This window comes from Colobus angolensis, unplaced genomic scaffold (assembly GCF_000951035.1).
Source record: "Colobus angolensis palliatus isolate OR3802 unplaced genomic scaffold, Cang.pa_1.0 Scaffold166, whole genome shotgun sequence".
NCBI classification, from domain to species: Eukaryota; Metazoa; Chordata; class Mammalia; order Primates; family Cercopithecidae; genus Colobus; species Colobus angolensis.
Window position 1 is genome coordinate 2683643 of NW_012114777.1, and position 22478 is coordinate 2706120.

General features: G+C 36.3%; 2 protein-coding genes across 2 annotated transcripts in view; both read right to left on the bottom strand.

Annotated features, from left to right (window-relative positions):
• The window catches only part of LOC105508712 (lipoxygenase homology domain-containing protein 1-like), a 272465-nt gene extending 254021 nt beyond the window's left edge, over positions 1-18444 (bottom strand). The window contains exons 1-3 of the mRNA XM_011937618.1: positions 18285-18444; positions 10038-10237; positions 5779-5865 (exon numbers count right to left, since the gene is read on the bottom strand). Of these exons, the coding sequence (XP_011793008.1) occupies positions 5779-5865; positions 10038-10237; positions 18285-18444 (447 nt within the window). The remainder of the gene's footprint in view (positions 1-5778; positions 5866-10037; positions 10238-18284) is intronic.
• Positions 18350-22478, bottom strand: part of LOC105508684 — a 73676-nt gene continuing 69547 nt past the window's right edge. Inside the window, 1 exon segment of the mRNA XM_011937582.1 lies at positions 18350-18416. The gene's annotated coding sequence lies outside the window, so the exon portion shown is untranslated.

Below are 22478 nucleotides of genomic sequence, written 5' to 3' on the forward strand. Positions count from 1 at the left end.
GTCCTAAAATATAAAGCTAATTTGACTAGCATAGTCCATGCAATATAACAAAAGGGAAATACTGATTAAGAAGACTATATAAAAGACATAAAGATTACTGAACTTTGCCACTGAGCAAATGCATGTGGAGGAATAAAATTTTGTACTGTATAGCAATAAACTTCCAGTGTATTTGTGAAATACTGAGAGAAGAAATAATGACTGGAGTTTAATTATCAGACAGAAGATGGTAGTCACCTATACAAAATTTTTTCTATATGCTTGAATAGGACTGCAAGAGACGGTAATAAAATATTTGTAGGTCTATGTATTTATCAAGTGACTCTACCTAAACAAGGTCAAACAGCTTGTGTCTGACAAATTCCAGTCTATGTAAAGATCCTTCAAACACAAGGAAACTATTTCAGCTTTGCAAAGAGACACTTTGCTTCTCACTGGGGAACAAATTATTTTACATATTTAGGATGCAATATTTCATAACCATCCCTTTGGGGCTCTCTGACACATGTCCCCACTGTGCACTCAGAGGCATCACCTAGGCTCCCTAGGGAGCTCCCTTGCCCTCTTCCCCTTTGGAGTATAGGCCTGAACTGTGGCTTCTGGACAGATTACTGCTGGAGGGAACTTCCTCCATATGCAACCTTGTCACAACATCTTAGGTGATGTTGTGTGCTAATAAAATGTGTGCTACTGCCTCTGCACCATAGTCATATCTTTTTCCTAAATCAAACCCCAAATGCCTTGAACCCCTATAGTAATACACAGTATTCCTTTCGTAGAATGTTAATAGATTTTACCTGAAAAATATGGCCCCCTTTGTGAATTTAGTTTTGGAAATACTGTTAAACAGATTTCCTTACCACAGGGCATCCCAGAGTCTTTACTATATTTATTTGCATTGTGACCCTCCAAGAGAGGAGTGAAAAACTCAGTGTTTCCAAAACTCGTGTGGGAAACTCAGTGTTTTCCACACTGGAAACATTTATTGGGGAGCATCTTGGGAAAGCAGAAGCATGGCTGGCTTTTCACATCATGGGAAGTGGCCTCAGGGCTGAGGTGAGTGGGCATTAGTGGAGAAAGTAACTTATCTGAATGGCTCACATAAATACTGGTGTCTAAAAGACATTCTCCACTAAATTAAACTAGGGCTCCTTGAGAAATAGGTAATTCCAGGGCTAGGGAAAAGAAAGTGCTAGATAAGCCTGAAACAACTTTTCAAATCAGAAAGTAAAGAAGTCCTCGTAGAACGGACAGTGACAAGTGAAAAGAATAAAGGGGCTTACAGGAAAAAATGAAGGATGGTTTCAGCATCAAAGTAAATTATGTTAAGAAAGATTAGCCCATCAAATAAAATAAGGATCTGCAAGTACACGCTGGTATAAATAAATAAATGAAATTTTGAAATGGAGAGAAGGAAGAAGTTCTACCTTGTAGTAGAATGCCAATTCACATGTAGAGAAATAAAAACAGAATATAAAAATCACCATTTGGCAACCATCACAGTAATAACTGACTAAGGCAAGAATCATCAATGGATCCTAAAATTAGTGGGTAAAAATTTTATGGTGAGTAAGATATTTACATAGCCGAAGAATCAGTGGACATCATGTCAGTAAATATTTGTCAAATGATTAAAACACACACATAAACACACATACATATATACATTTTAACAGTGAATGGCAAAGTAGATGGGGTGCAACCTTAACAATGGGGAATCTGGGTGAAATTTGAGTTCTTTGTTCCATTCTTGTAATTTTTAAAATAAATTTGAAATCACTTCACAATAAAAAGTAAAGTACGCTGTAGGAAAAGCCCCTTCTCGTACACTGCTTTGGTAATGACAGTTCGAGCTGCTCAATTCAATCAATTAATTAATGTTCTACCCACTTTACTCTTCACAGAAGCCTTTACCACTGACCAGAGGAATGGATGACCCCTCCCTTGGTTCGCAGGACCGAGTGCTCCTTCCTTGGATGACTTCTGCTGGGGATATGTTTTTTCCTCCAGTTGAAGAATCACTACGTAGTGATGTTGCTATACCTCTCAACCACTTTTTCACTCACAGGCCCCAGAGAAAGCACAAGCCATGCTATTGACTTCAGACCCACTTAACTCAAGGGTAAGTTTCTTTTAAAATGTTCTGACTCGCCTTTCCCAGTAATTCACAGGCACAGAGCTTGTGATTTTACTACACTTTGCAGGTTCCATGGTTTTTGCATCTTATTAAAAGGTCATTGCTTTTGTCTTCTTCAAATTCTTTCAATGCTTCTAAATAGAAAACTTTAAAGTCACCAAATGGTTACCTCAAATCCTCCACATCGTCTAGCATAATGCAGGGCATATATTAGGTGCTAAGTAGGAATTTCTTGACTTACTGACTGGAACATATTTACCTGTTCCTGTATGACTAGAAAACATTTCACTATATAGGCATATGCTAAGAAATGCAACAATAAATATTTCATCTAAATTAACATTTTTCTCAATTACTTTCATTATACAACCAAAGATACAATAATAAAAATCACAGATAAAATTAAGAAACACTTAAAAAGAAAGAAATATTTTGCTAGACTCTATAAGTGGTATTCCAAATTTTAAACCTCAAGCATTTTGGAATAACATATCATGTACTGTAAAGGAACCAGTGACAGATACCTTATTTAAAGCCAGAAAGCAAAGATGTTCTACGATTCAAACCATTTCATCTGACTCCACTATAATCTAGTGCTTCCATACAGAAATCTCAAGGCTTTTAAGATTTTAATTACCATCTATTTTTGAAAATAAACTTAAGGTCCAATGATAGTGCTTAAGATCTCAATCTCTGGAGTGCAACATACAATAAGACCACTTACTGAGGAACCTCAGGCAAATAACTTTATCAAGCCTCAGTCTCCTCATATGTAAAATAGAATATTAATGGTACCTAAAACAAAGAGTTGCTATCACGCAGAAATACAATGGTATTTGTAAGGTAGGTGGCATATGTTAAGCACTCAACAAATACTCAGTATTATTATTATTATTGTTATTACTGCCATGATTAAATAAAAATAAAAAATAAAAAACCAGGATCCCAAAGTGGATACATAGCATGATTCAATTTCACTAAAAGGGCAAAGCACATATAAACATATATATACATGTATTTATATGTACATATTTAAGGTATTTATACATATGTTTTTATATATATTCATGTGTTAACAATGGGGATACTTTCCAAGAAATGCATTGTTAGGCAATTTCATTATTGTGTCAACATCACAGAGTGCACTTCCACAAACCCAGATGGAATAGCCTACTACACACCTAGGCTATATGGTATAGCTTATTGCTTGCAGGCTACACACCTGTATAGCATGTTACTGTACCATAGGAAATTGTAACACAATGATAAGTATTTACAAATTTAAACTTATTAAACATAGAAAAGGTAAAGTAAAAATAGAACATAAAAGATTAAAAATTGTACACCTGTATGGGGCATTTGCCATGAAAGGAGTTTGCAGGATGGAAGTTGCTCTGGGTGAGTCAGTGAGTAAGTGGTGAGTGAATGTCCAGGCCTAGGACATTACTGTACACTACTGTACACTTCATTAACATTGTATACTTACGCTACACTAAATTCATAAAAAATTTTTTTCTTCCATAAATTAAAAATTCAATTTTTAAAAAACTCTTTGACTCTTTCGTAATAATACTTGGCTTAAAACACAAACACACTGTACGGTCATACAAAAATATTTTCTTTCTTTATATCCTTATTCCATAAGTTTTTTGTTTTTTTGTTTTTTGTTTTATTTTGAGACAAAGTCTCGCTCTTGTCCCCTAGGCTGAAGTACAACGGTCTGATCTCGGCTCACCGCAACCTCCGCCTCCCAGGTTCAAGCAACTCTCCTGCCTCAGTCCCCCGAGTAGCTGGGATTACAGGTGCCTGCCACCACACCCAGGTAATTTTTGTATTTTTAGTAGAGATGGGGTTTCACCATGTTGGCCAGGCTGGTCTCGAACTCCTGACCTCAGGTGTTCCGTTCCGCCTCCGCCTCCCAAAGTGCTAAGATTATAGGCGTGAGTCACCACACCCAGCCCATAAGCTTTTTTTCTACTTATTTTATTTTTTTTAAGATAGAGTCTCGCCTTGTTGCCCAGGCTGGAACACAGTGGTGAGATCTCAGCTCACTGCAACCTCCGCTTCCTAGGTTCAAGCGATTCTCCTGCCTCAGTCTCCCGAGTAGCTGGGATTATAGGCGTGTACCACCACGCCCAGCTAATTTTTGTATTTTTAGTAGAGACAGGATTTCACCATGTTGGTTAGGCTGGTCTCGAACTCCTGACCTCGTGATCCACTCACCTTGGCCTCCCAAAGTGCTAGGATTATAGGCATGAGCCACTGCGCCTGGCTCTCTACTTAAATTTTCTTTTTTACTTTGTAAGCTTTTTTGTTAAAAATAAAGACATAAACATACACATTCGCCTAGGCCTGCACAGTGTCAGGTTCACCCATATCACTGCCTTACACCCCCACATCTTGTCCCATTGGAAGATATTCAGGGGAACAAAATGCATGAAGCTGTCATCTCCTATGATAATAATACCTTCTTCTGGAATACTTCCTGAAAGCCTGCCTGAGGCTGTTTTACAGTTAACTTTTTGTTAGTAAGTAGAATGAGTACACTCTAAGTGATTAAAAGTATATGGTATTATATGTATATATAGAAAATATATTTTATATATATATATATATAAAAACACATCCCAGTAACAGTTGCTTATACTAGCAAGTATTATGTACTGTACATAATTGAATATGCTATACTTTTATACAACTGGCAGCACAGCAGGTTTGTTTACACCTGTATCACCACAAATACATGAGTAATGCATTACACTAGGACATTGCAACAGCTATGACATCACCAGGCAGTAAGAATTTTTCAGCTCCATTATAATCTTATGGGACCACCATTGTATATGCAGTCCACTGCTAATCAAAATATCACTGTGTGGCACATGGCTATATTTTACATTGATATTTACACATATATATGTGATATGTGTGTGTGTGTATGTATTTATATCTATACTGAGAGAAAGAAAGCACATGAGACTGCAAGGAACCATGAAAGAGATTCATAGAAAAAAGATTTGAAAAAAAAAAAAAAATGCACCACCAGAGGGGTCATCTAATGATCAATGAATAACAACTCATTTTTATTCTTACACTTCACCATATTCTTCAGATTTCTTCTATGAACAGATATTACCTTTGCAAATATAACCATAAATATGCTATTAAAAAAAAAAAAAAACCTTTCGCAAAGATGAACCATATTTGTCCACAGTGTTATGTCCACAAAAATTTTGTTCACATTATTTACAATACAGATGGCCCTCAACTTACCATAGTTCAACTTATAATTTCTTGAGGTTATGATGGGTTTACTGGGAAGTAATCCATCATAAGTCAGAGAGCTCTGTATGACCTCTATGATGGGTTACAGTTTCTATTGAGCTTTCACGCCATCATAAAGTCAAAAAATCTTAAGTCAAACTATAGTAAGTAGGGAACCATCTGCTATGTCACTGGCATTAAATTCATTTTTGACTTAGGATATTTTTTATTTACCATGAGTTTAGAGAGACATAACTCCACTGTAAGTCAAAGGGCATCTGTAATTAGGAAAATACCATTTTCACTGCTTTACATAGCCTGCTTGCTTCTTTTCATCAGAGAATAACTATGAAGAAAAAAATAAGTGACATGATTACCCTCTGCAATTTCCACTCAGGTTGCTCACTGGTTCCATCATGTCCTATCCTTATCTTATATATGTTTCCAATGCTTCTTATTTCAACCTAAATGAAATGCAAAGAAGAAAAAAATTATCAGAATGTTTTAAATTAAGCACATTAAAAAATTCTTTCTCTTTACACTAAATGCATTTTTTGTTCCTAATAGTTAAAAAGCTCTCAGGAACTCTTTCAGAGTCTAGAAAAGAAGTGCCCTCAAGAAACAATCAGTGAACTTCACAGACACAGAGTATGAGACAGAAATATCATGAGACTTGACTAAAAATATGCAGAAGGAGTCAAATGAGAGAACAGGATGAAGAACACACATATGCTCAGTTCTCCGACTACCACACATTTCTCACTGGAAGCCAACACTTTCTGAGTTCCAATGACAGAAAGATGGGCTTGTATTTTAAGAAATAAAAAAAAAAAACAATTTTCACCAAAGTAAAGCTAAATATGGTGATTTCTACAAGCTTAAGGAAAGTGTGAGTCTAGAACTTCCTTGTTCTCTGAAAATCCTGTCGTCTTTGATGATACCTAGGTTAAGATATAGATGTTCTACGTTCAAGGAAGAAAAGCAAACCTGTCCACAGAATATGGGTGCTGCTTTAGTTTTTGATGAGGACCAAGAGTATTTGTTAATCCAGGTAGCACTGTGGAGAACTGGCTTTGGAATCACTTGGAGCTCAACTGGGAGCCTGACTGTTGTAAACTGAGTAAAATACGTTTTTTTACTTCTCTTATCTTCAATTTCTTTATCTGTAAGAATGGTCACATAATGCTTATGGCATAAAATTTTCAGTTCAACTAAATAAATGTATATTGAAACAAACAATATGCGAGTCCACAGGTATGCAAAGATGAAAATGACGGCACTGTCTCTAACTTGGAGAAATACACAGCCTAGCAAGGGAGACAGACTTATAAGCAGATATTTTTAGTATAATAAAATATGTCCAGGTCACTGAACTGTGAGAATTTTTTTAAGATGTAATATACCACCTTATTACTTAATGGCTTACCTAATAGCCACTGTCATTATTTCTACTATAGGTATCAATCTATCTCTGCAGACTAGAGATACAAATAGGTAGGCACTTGCATATTATGTCTGACTAGACATTGCCTACCTATGGACTAGACCCTGAAAGAGCTGGGGCAGTCAAATCACCTAGAAACTATCAGAACTCCTCTTTCATACCCAGTTCCCATGCTTACAATTCTTTTGTTTTAAGTGCCCACCACCACTTTCCCCTACAGACAGCAGCAGCTAGAACAGAACTGGGCCTGTTTCAATACCAGGTCAAGAGAAATTATGCTGGTGTCAACTGGGAAGAAGGAAAATAGGGATGTTAATCCCCAACAGCCAATTTCCCCCACTTCCTTATTCCCAGAGCTGGTTTCAGTGGCAGAACTCAGAGGCTAGCTCTTCCTCCCAGAGAAAGCAGGAAGTTATCCTCCAGTTTGAGGCTACTTTGTCTCTAAAAGGTAAATCACACTTTAAAAATCCTTTCATTGTCCCAAGAATCTATTAGCACTTAAGTGTAAACTTCCTTTCTCCACAATTTAAGTGAAAACAATAAAGGAATATCTGAACAGTCTGGTTACCAAGCATATGTGACTTGATACCTATCTGCCTGTTACTGCAGAAGAGCAGAACTAACTGCTACTCAGCTCTGTGCCAGCCAGGCGGGAAAGACTTGATATTCTTGTCCCTTACAATCCACACAGTCACCCTGTGAAGGGTAAGGCTCTTTTAAGCATCTACTTTAAAAGATGAACAAACTCAAAGAGGTTAAGTCATTTGTCTAAGGATACACAGCTGGATACACAGAAAGTTCCAAAAGTAAAATTTGAACCCAGGTTTAATAAAATATCCCACATCGTCCTCAAAAATGGCTAAATGCTCACTTCAGGACTGGAAAGAAGGAAAAGAGAATGAAAGACAAACTTAGAACTGGCAAATGATGCCAATTAAAAGGAACAAGAGAATCAATACTCACAAGAGGAGAGAGGGTAGAAATGTGTCAATTCATCCTAATTTAGGATTCTCAAACTATCATAAGGCCCCAGTCCCAGAGCCCATTAACCCCTAGGCCAGTGCTTTTCAAACTTTAGTGCACACACAAATTACATGGGGTCCCGTTAAAACGCAGATTCTGATCCAGTAGGTCTGGGTTGGGAACCAAAATTCTGTGTGTCTCACAAGCTCCCAGGCAATGCCCATCCTGCTGGCCTGGAGTCCACAAGACTCTACGCTCCTGGAAACTTCCACATGTAGCCCCAATCTCCACCACTGAGGCAATAATTTAGAGCTATTCACTCTTCGCAGTAAATGACAGAGGCTGGTAGAAAACATATCCTGAGCCATTTACCAGCAGAGCGAGAGTCCTTAGTGCCTGCAATCTGTCCCCTATAGAGCACTTCCCATGTACCGGGTGCAATGCACGACACACACCTTCCCAGGCATTCTTTAAATTCCACAGCAAGGTTTTTAAGTGAGTATTATTACCTACCTTGTACTAAGTAGGAAACTGAGGATTAGAAAGGATAATCAGTTTATTTAAGGTCACAAAACTAGTGAAAGGGTGATTTGAACCTGGTCTCTGACTCCAAGGCTTCTGTTCTTAACCAGTTTATGAGTTTTACTATACGTCAATAGGATTCCTTTTTTAATTTATATACATTTTCTCTTTTTGTCATCACACTACCTTAAAATTTAGAAAGAAAAGATATTATTGCCTGTATTCTATACATAAAGAGAATGCTAGCCTGGAGAAATTAAGTGGCATATTCAAGGTCACATAACTAACATGTGGGAAGCAAGGACTCTAATCTAGCTTACCTGATTTGCAGTCTAGTGCTATATCCAGCATTCTCAACCTTGGTTACACTTTAGAATCAGTTGGGGAACATCTGAAAACCTCAATACCCAGACTGCACCTCAGGCAAATTAAACTAGAATTTCTGGAGGTGGAATCAGGCATCAGTAGTTTTTAAAGCTCCCTGGGTAATTCCAATGTGCATCAAGACTGAGAATCTATACCATTCATTCCAAGATTTCACCATAAGTAAATTTTTCAGAAAAACATTGACAGGATTTATCAGCATATAAATACATATACCACAAGGTATATTACGGGAAAATTAGACTTTTGTGGGGTGACTTAGGGATCTAACCATACACACACATTCTGAATTCTAAACAATTATCTTCAAACAATCTTTTGAAATATGTATTTGTATAAGGTATGGCTGCCTGTGCAAGGAGCCAAAGTGCTCTTCCACAACTGCAGACAACTGCTTTTCTTCAGTGAAAATTAACTTTAATGATTACAAAAGTAGAACGACAGGCTTAGGTCTGAAAATCTAGAAACCATTTGGGTATTAGTGATTGCCAGGTACTGTAGCCCCAAATAGCCTTGGGTTCCTGGCTACACAAGTTGTCCTCAACCATTCTCTATTCTCTAGTCAGCCTTAGGATGCAAAAGGAATACCCTCCAGAGAAAATGACTGCTGTTTAACAGTGCACCAAAGAGCTTTCACAGGCAGTGTGGGTGGAAGGGTGGATTAGTGAAGTGGAATGTAATTGTCCTAATTGAAACTTGGCCAAAGCTCTGAGGAACTAGGAGAGGCAACCAGCCACATGCAAACTTAAGCAGCCCAGTGTTCTCTGACTCTAAGAAGTAAAAGAGAGAGAAATTAGAATGGGCATGGGCAGAGCTTCAAAACATGGCCTGTGAAGATGCTAAGGAAATTATTTCATTCTTAAGACTTTTTTAATTAAAAAGATGAAACAAATTTTATAAAAAGAAAATAATTTCACACCTGTATAGCTCAGCTGAGCAACATCTATAAGTATACGCAAGTATATAAAAGAAGAGTTTTCATTACCAGAAGAATCTCTACACAGCATATAAGTTGGTTATAAATTGAGTTGAAGTTGGTAGTTTATAGGGCCAGTTCCAAATCCATGGTTTGAAAATACACTAAAATAAACTGTCTTTCAAGAAAGCAGTTTTTTCTACAACTTTCCTTGCTCGAATAAGATATGTGAGCAAAAATATTTCCTTTGATTGTTACAATAAGCATTATTAACTTACAGGCATTCTAAAAGACCAGAGATTCATTTTAATAGGAGACACACACACACACACACACACACACACACACCTCTACATTACAGAAATGCCTTTGAAATGTTCACAGGAAAATATCACAGTGTTGTTTACCTGAAACTCATCCTCCTGTCCTGGAAGGAAGAGCTGCTCTGAGCTTTCCTTGCGAAGACTTATTGGTCCAGTGACTCCTTTATCTCCATACACCCAGAGAGTGACATTGGCTCGAGTTCCTGTATTTCCCGTCAGCACTAACACCTTCCATTCATCTTCTGACAGAAGAGACTTACCACTTTGGAAACGTCTGATTTCTTCTATGGGGGAATAAAGCATTAGTGGCAGATCAGATACAACATCAGGCTGACAGAATCCTTTGTCACATTGGAGCCAAAGGACATGAAAACTGGGCAGGGTAGGGTGAGGCAAGCAAGAGGCACTGCACTGTGAGGACTCCAGGGAGCTGATTTGTGCTTGTCTTCTCACAGCAAAGTTCTGGTCAACTGACATTCAACCACCCAAGTAAACTGGATTCGAACAATAAACATCTGACCTACCTGGCAATCTTTTACTTATCCAGGAGGGCAAACTGGAGTTTCTGTCCTATGTCCACAGATTTTTCATAAAGCTGCCTGCTTGACTTACATATTTTATATAGAACTACCACCATATAAAGTAATAAAAAATGGGAAGTAAAACTTGTTTTCACATACGATAAGTAAGTGGCAAATTGAGGGCAGAGAAAAATTTTCTGAAATATTTCCGAAAAAATAAAAAAAAACCTTACTGGAGTGGGCAATGGAAAGGATTTGGAACTAAAGAGAGAATTTTCACACATACAAATGGTTCCTGAGGTGCTCAGAGCAGTTGTCCATGAGAGCAGGGCTGCACAGTACTTGTGTTTCGCAATGCATCCTCTAGCAACCAGCAGTGCCCAAACACAGCCACTCCTGTTTGTAAAGAATACCATGACGTCCCAAGCTAGAATGGCTGTCTTCTTCACACTCCCTTTCACCTGTGGTCTCCTCTGAGGAGATACTGGGCTAGGCAGTGCTGAGGGCATCTCCCATGCTACTCTGCACTGGTTGTCTGAAAGTACCCCAACAACTACACTTTAATTCTTAACTGATATTTCCACTTTGAAATCTTATACACCCAAGATGATGAGGTAAAAGTTCTTCATGTCAAATGGTTAAAAGGTAGCCAGAGCTGATCTCCTTCCTTTAATTCTGTAGCTTGAAACTATAGGTAGCCCTAGGCAGCACTTAGGATCTTACCGACAATGATGACAAGCCCAGCAAATATGAAATTATTCCTGCTAAGCTATAATGAACTAATTTTAAAATAAAAACCATGCAAAAATATACAAATAAAAACAAATACGATGAAAGAACTGACATTCATTTTTTAAAGTTTTCTCTAGAATGTGCTGGGTAATCTCTGTCAGTATAACCGCTCTGGGTAATCTCTGTCTATGGGAGTGACTGAACAATTTAATTGTTTTTAAGCTCCTAATATATGCAGGGTTCTGTGTTGCACCTTTCATATGCATTTCTCATTCAATCCTCATTCCAAACTCTTAAGGTGAGTCAAATTATGATGTCCATTTTAAGAAGAGGAAAAGAAGCAGGGAAATTAAATAATATGGCCGAGTCACATAGTAAGTAAACTATGGGATGTTTAACTGAAAGCACCTGCACTTAAACAAGCTTAATAAGCATTCTGTATTCACCTAAACATAATTCACCAGGATGCAGCAGTGCTGCTAGCATGTGAGGTTTTCTTCTGCGCTGCACACTATCCTAAGCACTTAACATTCATCATCAAGTCACTCTCACTCAACCCTCATACTACTCCTATGAGGTGCTGTCCCCTATTAAGCAGATGGACAAACTGGGACTCAGAAGTGAAGTGACTTGCCCAGAGTTACACAGGAAGTAACAAGGAACCAAACTTCAAACCCAGACAGAGCAAGTGTGAATTCCACGTCATTTACATCAGAAGTAGCTGACCTGGAAATGATCACAAAGTTGGTCCAACAAAATTTTATGACATGATCTAATTTTTAAAACTCAATGTTACACGTGAACATTTGGCCACTGTGCCTGACATTTCTAGTCAAATACACTTGGAATTTCCTCAGGCCCAGGCAACTGCATTACCAGATCTCTACTGACAAAGACTCCATGGCACATCCATGAGTTCCAGAGAGAAACTGGTGATCCTAGGTCAATGGCGAACATTACAGGATGTCGATCATTCACTCACTTACTATCTTGTGGATATCTTAGTCATCTAAAAGAATCACTTTTACTCAATTCGAGAAGACTTTAGTTCCTATTAATTGCTGGGCATTGTGTTAGGCTCACTGCTCTCATAATAACAGAACTGACAAAAAGTTTGAAAGATAAATAATGAGAGTCACGCCCTGGAGATACATGCTATCCCGTGGTGAAAACAGACATATAAATATCTGGATTTCAAACACTCATATACCTTCATGGAAAACAAACAAACAAAAAAAACTACTAAAAAGTTCCGGTGCAGCAGAGGGCAGGAAGTGAGTAATTAAGGAGTGGGCAGAAAAGGCTGCACAGAGGAAACCTCAGTGCTGGATGTAGGAAGATGGCTCAGAATTTTGCAGAAAGACAGGAAGAGCATTCTAAACAGAGGGAACAGCATTCCCAGCATGTACGTGGCTTGAAGCAGCAGGCATGCTGGAAGAACTGCAGGTGCCAATGTTCAGTTGAACATAAGATACTATATGTGAAGAGGAGAGACAGAAACGTGAGGATCATGGAAGGCACTGGTCAAGCTGGAAGGGAGTTGTCACATCCTTTTGCAAGTAAGAGAGAACCAGTCACAATTTTAAAGTACGGTGATGGTATGAGCTACGTATTAGAAAGATAGGTCTGAAACAAGGTGAACTATAGCAGGGACAGACTGAGGTAGGAAGGCCAGTGAACAAACAATAGACACAGGACAGTGAACAAACATACAAAGAAACAAACTCTGAAATGAAATCAAGAGACCATGGTTATTTAGTCTGAATTTTTTTCCATGTCTGTGCATGAATGAACACAAATCTATGTGTGTATGTGTTTAGCTTGTTTGTTTGATTTAATCTGCAAATGAGTTGATGTTTTCTAAGGTCCCTTATTCCTGCATTAACATGTTCTTGCATCACTTGCACAAAAATAACACATTGTCAAGGTACACTCATATTATAAAAATTGATGGCTAAATATGATATAATCTATAATACAAAATGATGTATTAAAGTTTGTACTGTTATCAATTAAATATGAATACCATGTAATACCACGATCTTTTGGAAATGAACCAACGTCCATTAGTCTCAGACTATAAATTTCTGCTGAGAACTGAGAACCATAAAAGCAGTTGCTTTTGTTGACCAGAAGTTTAAAATACTCTAAGCTAGGAAAATATTTAATGGGGACCCTGGATTAGTCAATAGACTTCTTCACGGTCACCCTGAAAAAAATCTATGGTACCTAAGATGCATTCATATGACTCAAAAACATCCTCTGTGAGGGTGACTGAACAATTTAATTAAACACCAATCAGGTTGACTCAAACCAAAAAAAAAAAAAAATGTTAATCTACTTTGTGCTGCTGCTAGTCCACTGAAGCTCTAGCGGAAAAAATAAATTACTCATAGAAATAAATAACAAATTAGCTGATTCTAATAGTTCATGGGTTGATTAAAGTTGAGGTCAGCATAAGCATGAATTACCTTCAGAGTGTGGCCGTAAAGGGACAGCTTGTATAGCCCCTGTATGCTATTCCAAGATAATATTTGAGAAAGCTGATTAATTCTAACATGTCATTGAAAACAACTGAAAACAAATGCTTCCTAATATCTGATAGTGTAATATCAGATATTTAAACCCTAATTTCAAAACATATAAATCTGAAAAAAAAAAAAAAGACAGTGAAAGCATTCCCCTATAGTTATCTTGCAATGGATGAAATCTATTTCTACAAAATTAACATAGTCTTGTTATATTCATAAATTTCAGTTTCTCAATTAAGGGATACAAAGCACAGGATGCACAAAGCTGGTGCAGATAACTAACATAGAAAACAGAATCAAATAATCAAAGGCATCATAACATGCTTGCACATTGGATTAATACCAAGAAGATAAAAACTAACCAGTATCAAGGTAAAGGTCTGTGGCTTGGTTGAAAGATCAGTTATATGTTTTACACTGAAAGGATATTATGAATAAAATATCCTAATGATGTTAATATAAACCAGAAATGCAATAAAAATGCCCAAAACATGTATTCCAAGCTGAGACTGTATCAACTGATGTATAAGGTCCCATAAAAGGAATACCATTATTCTTAACTGTTCAGATTATATGAGAAGACAGGTTCCTACTTGGAGATTCACACTTTAAGAGAAATATTCATAAAGGTGAAGAGTCTAAAACCATACATAAAAAGAAACTATTAAAGCAATACATTTGACACAGATGAGAATATACTAAAAAGAAATACTGAGAATCCACTTTTTGGTATATTTATATACATATAAGATGAATATACTAAGAGGAAATGAGAATATCCTAAGAAAAAACAACAATGGTTGTTTTATAGAAGAAGATATTTACTTTTTTATAAGCCAAAAGAATTTATGGGTAGCTTTTTCTGCTCAACATAAGGAGGTACTTTCAAGTGATTAGGATGATTTGAAATGGAATGGTTTATTTCTGCACTCTTCCTATGAATCTCTATGTTGCTTATGATGTATCAGAGGTCTCTTCAAATCCTCAATCTATGATGAATGAAAACTCACACTACCTTTACAATATAATTTACGACACCACGAGCGCTAAAAAAAATAAAACTATATTTCACTCTGGATGCCAAGTGCTATTTTTTATATTAAAAGGGACATAAAAATTATGATGAGAATAACCATTAATATAATTAATATAACTACTTTGTAATTCCATTTAGGGGAATTATTCTAATGAAATAGTATATAGATGAGCATCCATTACAAATTATAAGAAAATAGGCAAATATGTTATGCTACATCAACACAATGGATTATTTATAGCTATTAAATTTTATTAAAAATATTTATTATGAAAAATCCTTAAATGATTAATACTTCTATTAACTGAGAAAGTTACAAAATGATATATTTAATATAATCTACAAGTGTGTATACATACATATATACACAAGTATAAATACATTTTTAAGTGATCTTTGGGGAAGTAGCAAGATGATATAATTTTAAGATTTTCCTGTATGCTTTATGTATTCTAATTTTTTTCAGAATGCAATTATTTTTAGTCAAAGATGACTACCCAAGATTTTTCAGAATAAATTTACTGACTACTGTTTTTAAGGAAGACTTCAACTAATAGATTTTTTTCTGCCCAGGTTTGTTTTTAAAGTATTGGCACCTAAACACATTTAAGAAAGAAAATGCCATGGCTGAGACCTTGGCCCAGATTAGGATTTGCCTGGCAACACTGTGGAGCATGCCACCACAAACAGATGATGGACTGGCAGGATGGCTGCACTGCACTGTTCAAGTGTCCATGCACAGAGACAAGTGACTGGAGCTGAGACTTGCATAACAACCATCTTCCTGGGTCTTGATTTTCTCATTCATAGAAATAGGTAGTTGCTGGAAAGATATCTAAGGGCAATTTCAGTTCAGAGCATCAAATCATAAGTCTTCTCTTTTTATATTCGGTTTGAATGTGTTTAAATGCAGTGTTTCCAAACTTAAAATTATGCAGAAGTAACGTATATTCTGACTTAATTTTTAAAATATGAATTTCCAAAATATTTATGAATAATATGGTGTCTTAGATTTGCTTTAAAATAATTAAATGAGGACATTGTAGGGCATAGCAGGAAGGACCATAACTAAAACAGGACTATGCCTGTGTTGATCATTATTGAAGCTGAGTGATGGGTACATGGGCGTTCATTTGTCCATTCTCTCTACCTTTGTATGTGTTTAAAATTTTCCATAATAAAAAGGTTATTCTAAAAAAAATAAGATTCCTTCCTCAACCTCCCCCCCACCCTAACAAAATTAATATCATAATGCAGTTTAGACCTAAAGGAAAGCCTTGCAAATTTAATGACGCTATATCTCTACGTAAACTACTACAAAATAACTATTTATCATATATGTGCTATTTTAAGTTCTAAATTCTCTTGCCCCTTTGATGTAGATGAGAAAAGTTCCATCTTTCTCCTTAATAAATAAGCATTTTGAATGGAGTGAGAACCGTTCTATTTTTTCTATAATTCCTCATTTCCAAAACTATACTTCTTGCCCTATCCCAAAAGTGGATGGACAAAACAAATTTCATTCTTAAGAAACTGAAATTTGGTTTTAGATATCTTTAAAAGTAGAAAATAAGTTTTCTAAAGTGTTTTTCAACAAACATATTTTAATATGAATGGCTAATGTAGTAACCCAAATCTATCTTGACAGCTAAGCTGCAAAACCAAGAGGAAGGTATTTCTTTCAAGAGGCAACTTTTAACTATTGCAGTCCTTTGAAAGAGGTAGAAAAAAGACAACTAAAGGGAGTCATGATCTAATTACTCAGTAACAGATGAGAGAGAGCCTTCTAGGGAAATATTCATACATGAAGACATTTTTTCCTCACTTCAAGTCATGGATGCTATAAAACCACTCCGACTACAAACCGAGAAGGCAAAATTTAACCATATCATGGGCATTTTATAGGTGGCATTTGCCTTACAGGAGCCTCATCATCTGGACTTCCCAGATTTCATATCCAAGGCCAAAATCTGACAGGTCAATGTTTTAAAAAGTTTTTGAAGAAACTGAGCTCAGTCTCCATTTTCTCAGTCTTTGGCCCACTCTCCATTTCCACTGTACTGCCATTAACCAAATGAAGACACTTAGAAGTCTTTTTACAAATAATTAATGACTTAAATTTTATTTTGTGTCTCATATGCCCTGGATATTTCTTTCATCTCAATTATCAGGTTTTAGCCTTCCATTTCTGTGTGATTGTTTAATGTTTACCTGAACAGCTCACCTATCAAATTCAAGAGGGCAGAGACCAAGTCTGTTTTAGCTATAACATCTGACATTTGATGGGCATACAATTCATATTTAATGTTTAATTAAATGAAATAATTATTTGAAAAGGTTTAGGTTTATCATGAAGCCTAATTTTGTCATTTTTACAAATTACTTGGCCTGTCTCAATAAAAAAAAAAATTCTTAAAAATTTCACAATGGTAACATTTTAAAAATATTTTTGCCAGAACAAATTTTCATAAGACATATAGAAGGCTTTCTCATAAGCATTTTGCCACTCATTTAAAAAGTATTTATCCCCCAGGGATTTTGGCTAGCATGCTATTTTCAACCAAGTCAAATTTTACTTGAGGTGGCCATCCCTGATTTAGATACCATTACTTCCTGACACAAGACTGAATTCTGCTGTGAGAAATTTTAACTAAGCACATATTTCTCATTCAGTGTGATTCTTCACACTGCTCCATGGATTCATGACATGATATGGAAATAAAAAACTGAGACTAGTCCTTTGCAGCAAAAATCAAAAGGCTAATTTCTCTTCCCTATGTTCATGTGCTAATAGCTTAGGATGGTCAACAAGAGATGTCTATTATATTACTATCTGAAACAAAAGCTAGCATACCCAATAACTAACTTTTAAAAATCACTTTTTTAAAGGTAACATTATAATTTATCTGTCTCCCAAGACGGGTTTTAAAAAAATGGTCCCCCAGAGACGGTCCTCTATTTCATTTTACCCAAAGATGACTAGATTCTGATACACAGAATTTGTCAGATATCATACATTACACCCCATCAGATAAAAGTTAATACATTTAAGAGCAAGAAAAATGATCAAACTAATATAGAAACTAGGAATTTAAGCCTCTGGGATCGAGAGCACTTTTTTTCAAGCTTCACTTTCTATACCAGAGAAATAGAGATTATTTTTGTCGTTGCTTAGACTTTGGTGAGAATTTACCATTTTTCATAAAATATATTCATAAAATATTGTGTAGGTAATAGTTCAATTGATGTTAAAATTTAATACTATCTTCTTTTCAACACATTGTTCTGGATGAACATTAAATTTAAGACAAAGAAACACATTTAAAAATATATGTATTCTTTATAATATAAAATTAAGGCATAAAAAAGCAAGATAACAGCCTACAAGCAGTCCATGGGGTATAACATAATATATGCTATAAAATAATTTAATAGTCTTTCTGCGATGGCCACAGGAAGAAATAATGCAGGCAAACAAACCAAAAGTAGGAAAGCAAAAGCTGTGGCTTACTTGCAGTTGAAGAAGGTAAGGGACTCCTATCCTCAGATTCTGGGGGTATTTTTTTCTGTTTTTTTGACTCATGGATCTTTTCTTCTTCTTGGCTGGGTGTTGCAGACATTCCCATTGGGTTTTCTCTGCCAACTGAAATTAAGATTTTAAAAGATGCCATCCTTTCAAAATCACTTGCTGCTTCTCAGAATACTCACCATATGTTCAGCTATGCAAGTTTAAGTTTTGTCATTGTTTCCATTTCAATGCCTAGTCAAATCTCTTTACTCAGAATTACGTAGTTAACAGAAAATGACTTCTTATTCTTACCAGCAGGCTGTGCATAGATGGCATCCCTATAAAACCTACTCATTGCTTTGCAAATCCGAACGATAGTTTAACATCACAATATGAATCAAACAACTTATTCAAAATGTTTTTCTTATAGATTCTAAATGGGAACTTCCTTAACAATCTTTTACTTTGCCTTCCTCAAAAGGGGAAACTAAAATGTCATTCAAACAGGATTTCATGTGACCTTACGGAAATATGTGAATCAACAAAATATACGCATATCTATAAGCAATGAAAAACATTAGCTACTTTTCTACCTTTTACTTAGAAGCAAGTTGTTTTGGAGTCTTGTTTAGAAATAGGTATCTCTAAGTTAAATAATGACTTCAGCTTTATAGTATATGCTCCTAAGTGCTATTTATATTTAGGATTTCAAATTCAAGTTGTTTGTGTTCATTTTCTAGGATCAGGCATAGGCATATTGTTTTTAAATGGTGGTAATTCACACTATGAATGGCTTTAGGTTCTCATCAGCAACAAAAAATTATGTAAATTTCTGATTCTATATGATAAAGAGTAATAACAACTACTTCTTAATACCACAATTGCAGTCAACGATGTAAGATGACTCACAAAGTAAGAAAGCATAACAACCTCAAAGGTATGCTTAGTAGAAATTAGCAACACTTATCACACAGGGTGATGGTGCAGACTCTACAATACTGGTGGCTGAAGAACTGTCCATGATTACACTGTTATTTATATCCTTCAGGTGTTATATCATTTCAGACAATAATAAGCTTTTAAATACTAATCCTTATAAAACATAGTTTTTCCATGTGGTTTATATACAATAAAATGCTGAGACACTAAAAATTGATAATAAAGGAATTTTAAAACATTAAAAAGAAGATAGAAATAACTAGAAATATGTTCATAGAGAATAAGTAATTGTAGAGGAAAGAAATTAAGATTCTTACATATAACTAAGAGTTCATTTACCAATGTAATGTAGAAATACAGAATCTACAAAAAGATAAACTATCTTCCAGTCACTGCATAGCACTAGGAATAAATCAATGTACAAGAAATGGCTTCTGACATTGATGGGGTTACAGCCCAGAGAGAGAATACATAAACATGACCTCTGATAGATACTGATGAGCTCTTTAACTGACACAAGCACAACATGCATAGGGAGCACAGAGGAGAAAACAATTAATGTGCCAGTCCATTAGAAACAAGCCCAAAAAGGGTTGCACAACAGGGCCAGTCTATGCAGAACTGTGAAACGAGAATGAGCATTTTACCTCTCTATCCTCCCCACACTGGCTTCTCATTAATTCTACCTCCGCTTCTCAAAAAGTACACCAATATCTCTTTATACGACACAGTAGTAGGGAATTCAGAAAGTGGAAGACATTTTCTGGAAATGTCATCCAGCACCTTCCTATCCCTCTGTAGAGAAGGCTTCCCACTTTGTCTTTAGGCCAGGTGGGTTACAGAAAGATGTTCAAAAGCCAAGTACCAAAGTGACCCTCCAATAATACAATACTCTGAACTGGAGCAACCCTTAGTAGCTCTTTGTCTGACTTTTACAATTAAAAAAAAAGCGAAAACTTTATCACTAGCAATGTAAAACAAAACCTGTGGTGAAGGTGAAAGAACCAGAGCTGTCTAGGTAGAGATGTTATCAAAAGGTGTATGTTACCTATACAGCTGGATTTGGATGATTAATGACTCACTTCAGGTAGCACCTCATTATATCCAAAATTTAGGCTATATCAAGATCTACCAGACAATAAAGGCAGTAACTCTACAAAATCAACTAGGAAAAGTCTTTTGTTTTATTGAATACCTTCTATTTTAAAAGTAAAACAAGTGAAAACTTACATAATAGCAATGATTATAGTGTCACATTAGTGCATATATATTTTAAATCCATATAGTCTATTTTATCATCTGAAACATATTTTGTCATATTTTTCTAAGACTGTAATATACATAGTCAGAATTTCATGAATTGGATATATGACAGTATTTCATTTAGGTTTTTATGCTTGAATGATCTTAGCAGACTAGAATGAAGCAAAAATGAAATTTCCAAACATATTTTAAGGCAAACTTCCACAAGACTTGAACCTGAAAGAAATTCTTATTGTAATAAAAATGTAACATCTGAACCATATCTTCAGTCCTGCATTTTTGAGGGGTTACTAATAGCCAGAGTCTCATGATCTATATACAGAGGATGGCTCATACCATAAAACTGGGCTGGAATTAGAGCAAGAGGAGGTAAATTTCTGTGCAAAAGTCAAGTCTCTGTTAAAGTACTTCTAAAAACTTAGATAGGTTCACTCTTTCCTAAGTATTCTATAAAAGTAATAGTACACTGAAGTTAGTGAAAAGTTACATGTTATATTGATCTACAGTTCTTTAAAACAATACCTAGCAGTGTGGTCTTACTGTATGGAATTATAAATGCAGGTTTATTATCTAGAGGAACAGAATGAAGAAAACTTTCAAATTGTCCAAATATACAGATAATCAATGGAGAATCTTCTCCATAGGCTCAGTAGAATAACTAATCACATAAGCCCAAGGGGTCAGAGCTTTTCACACTTTCTCCTGTATATACTGCGAATATAAATTCATGAAAATAGAGAATGAAGAGGTTTTACTGCACACGCTAGCAAGAACAGCTAAATGGTAGTGGGATAAATGACTTTTATTATAAATTCCCAATACACAGTAAATTAAACCAAATCCTTGCCAAACTCTAGATGAAAAAAATCAATCACAGAGAAATGAAATATGCAAAGTGATTAAAAGAGGTGATGAGACGGAATCTCTTGTCTTTCAGGAATCTATCAACTCTATTTAAGTGATAAAAGAAAATATGACGTGAAGTGCTCTTCCTCTCTTTAATAATCATAACAGCAAATACTTGCACAGCACTTGCTGAGTACCAGACACTAATCTAATCATCTTACATATGTTAATTCATGTAATTCTCACACCACAACTGAGTGAAGGCACTCTTGGTCCTCATTTGACAGAACAGAGGCAGGTGGTCCAAGAGCTGTGAGAGCATACCACTGGCAAAAGGTGCCCTCCCAGGACCTGCAGTCTGGCTCTCAAAGCCTGTGTGCTGAAATCCTACCCTTGTCCCTCTACCCTGCTATACTTCTGAGCCTCTTGCTGTTTGGTGGGTGGAACCTGTCAATAAGACTGCCCTTGTCCTCGGCTGAGCAGAGCTGTGCCCTCCACGTGATTGTGTGCCATGTCACACCAGGCAGCTTGTAGACATTTACTTGAGGTGCAGCGGCTTCCAAGGAAGCCAGGACCACTCATTCAGGTTGCATGCCTGGGGGCAACAGGTGGAGTCTCTTGAGAGTAACCTTATGATTCTCTTCCTACCACAATCTCTTACCCTATCCAAGTCCCCTTATCACTCAGGGTACCTCACAACTTTAACTCTGCTTTCTAGACAACTATGAGGAAAAGTTTACACTGAAAAAAAAAAGTTTCAGCTTAACGTTTTGGGGGGCTGCTCTATCTCTGTATTATAATATAAACAATTCAAAATTCCCAAATGTTTTTGGGAGTGAACTTTTTTGGCATAGTAGGTTCAATCGATCATATGTAGATAGTCTAGTTAGAAAACATTCTATTGGGAGGCCAAGGCAGGCAGATCACGAGGTCAGGAGATTGAGACCATCCTGGCTAACATGGTGAAAGCCAGTCTCTACCAAAAATACAAAAAATTAGCCGGGCATGGTGGCGGGCGCCTGTAGTCTCAGCTACTCCAGAGGCTGAGGCAGGAGAATGGCGAGAATCCGGGAGGCGGAGCTTGCAGTGAGCCGAGATCGCCACTGCACTCCAGCCTGGGCGAGTGAGAGAGACCGTCAAAGAAAAAAA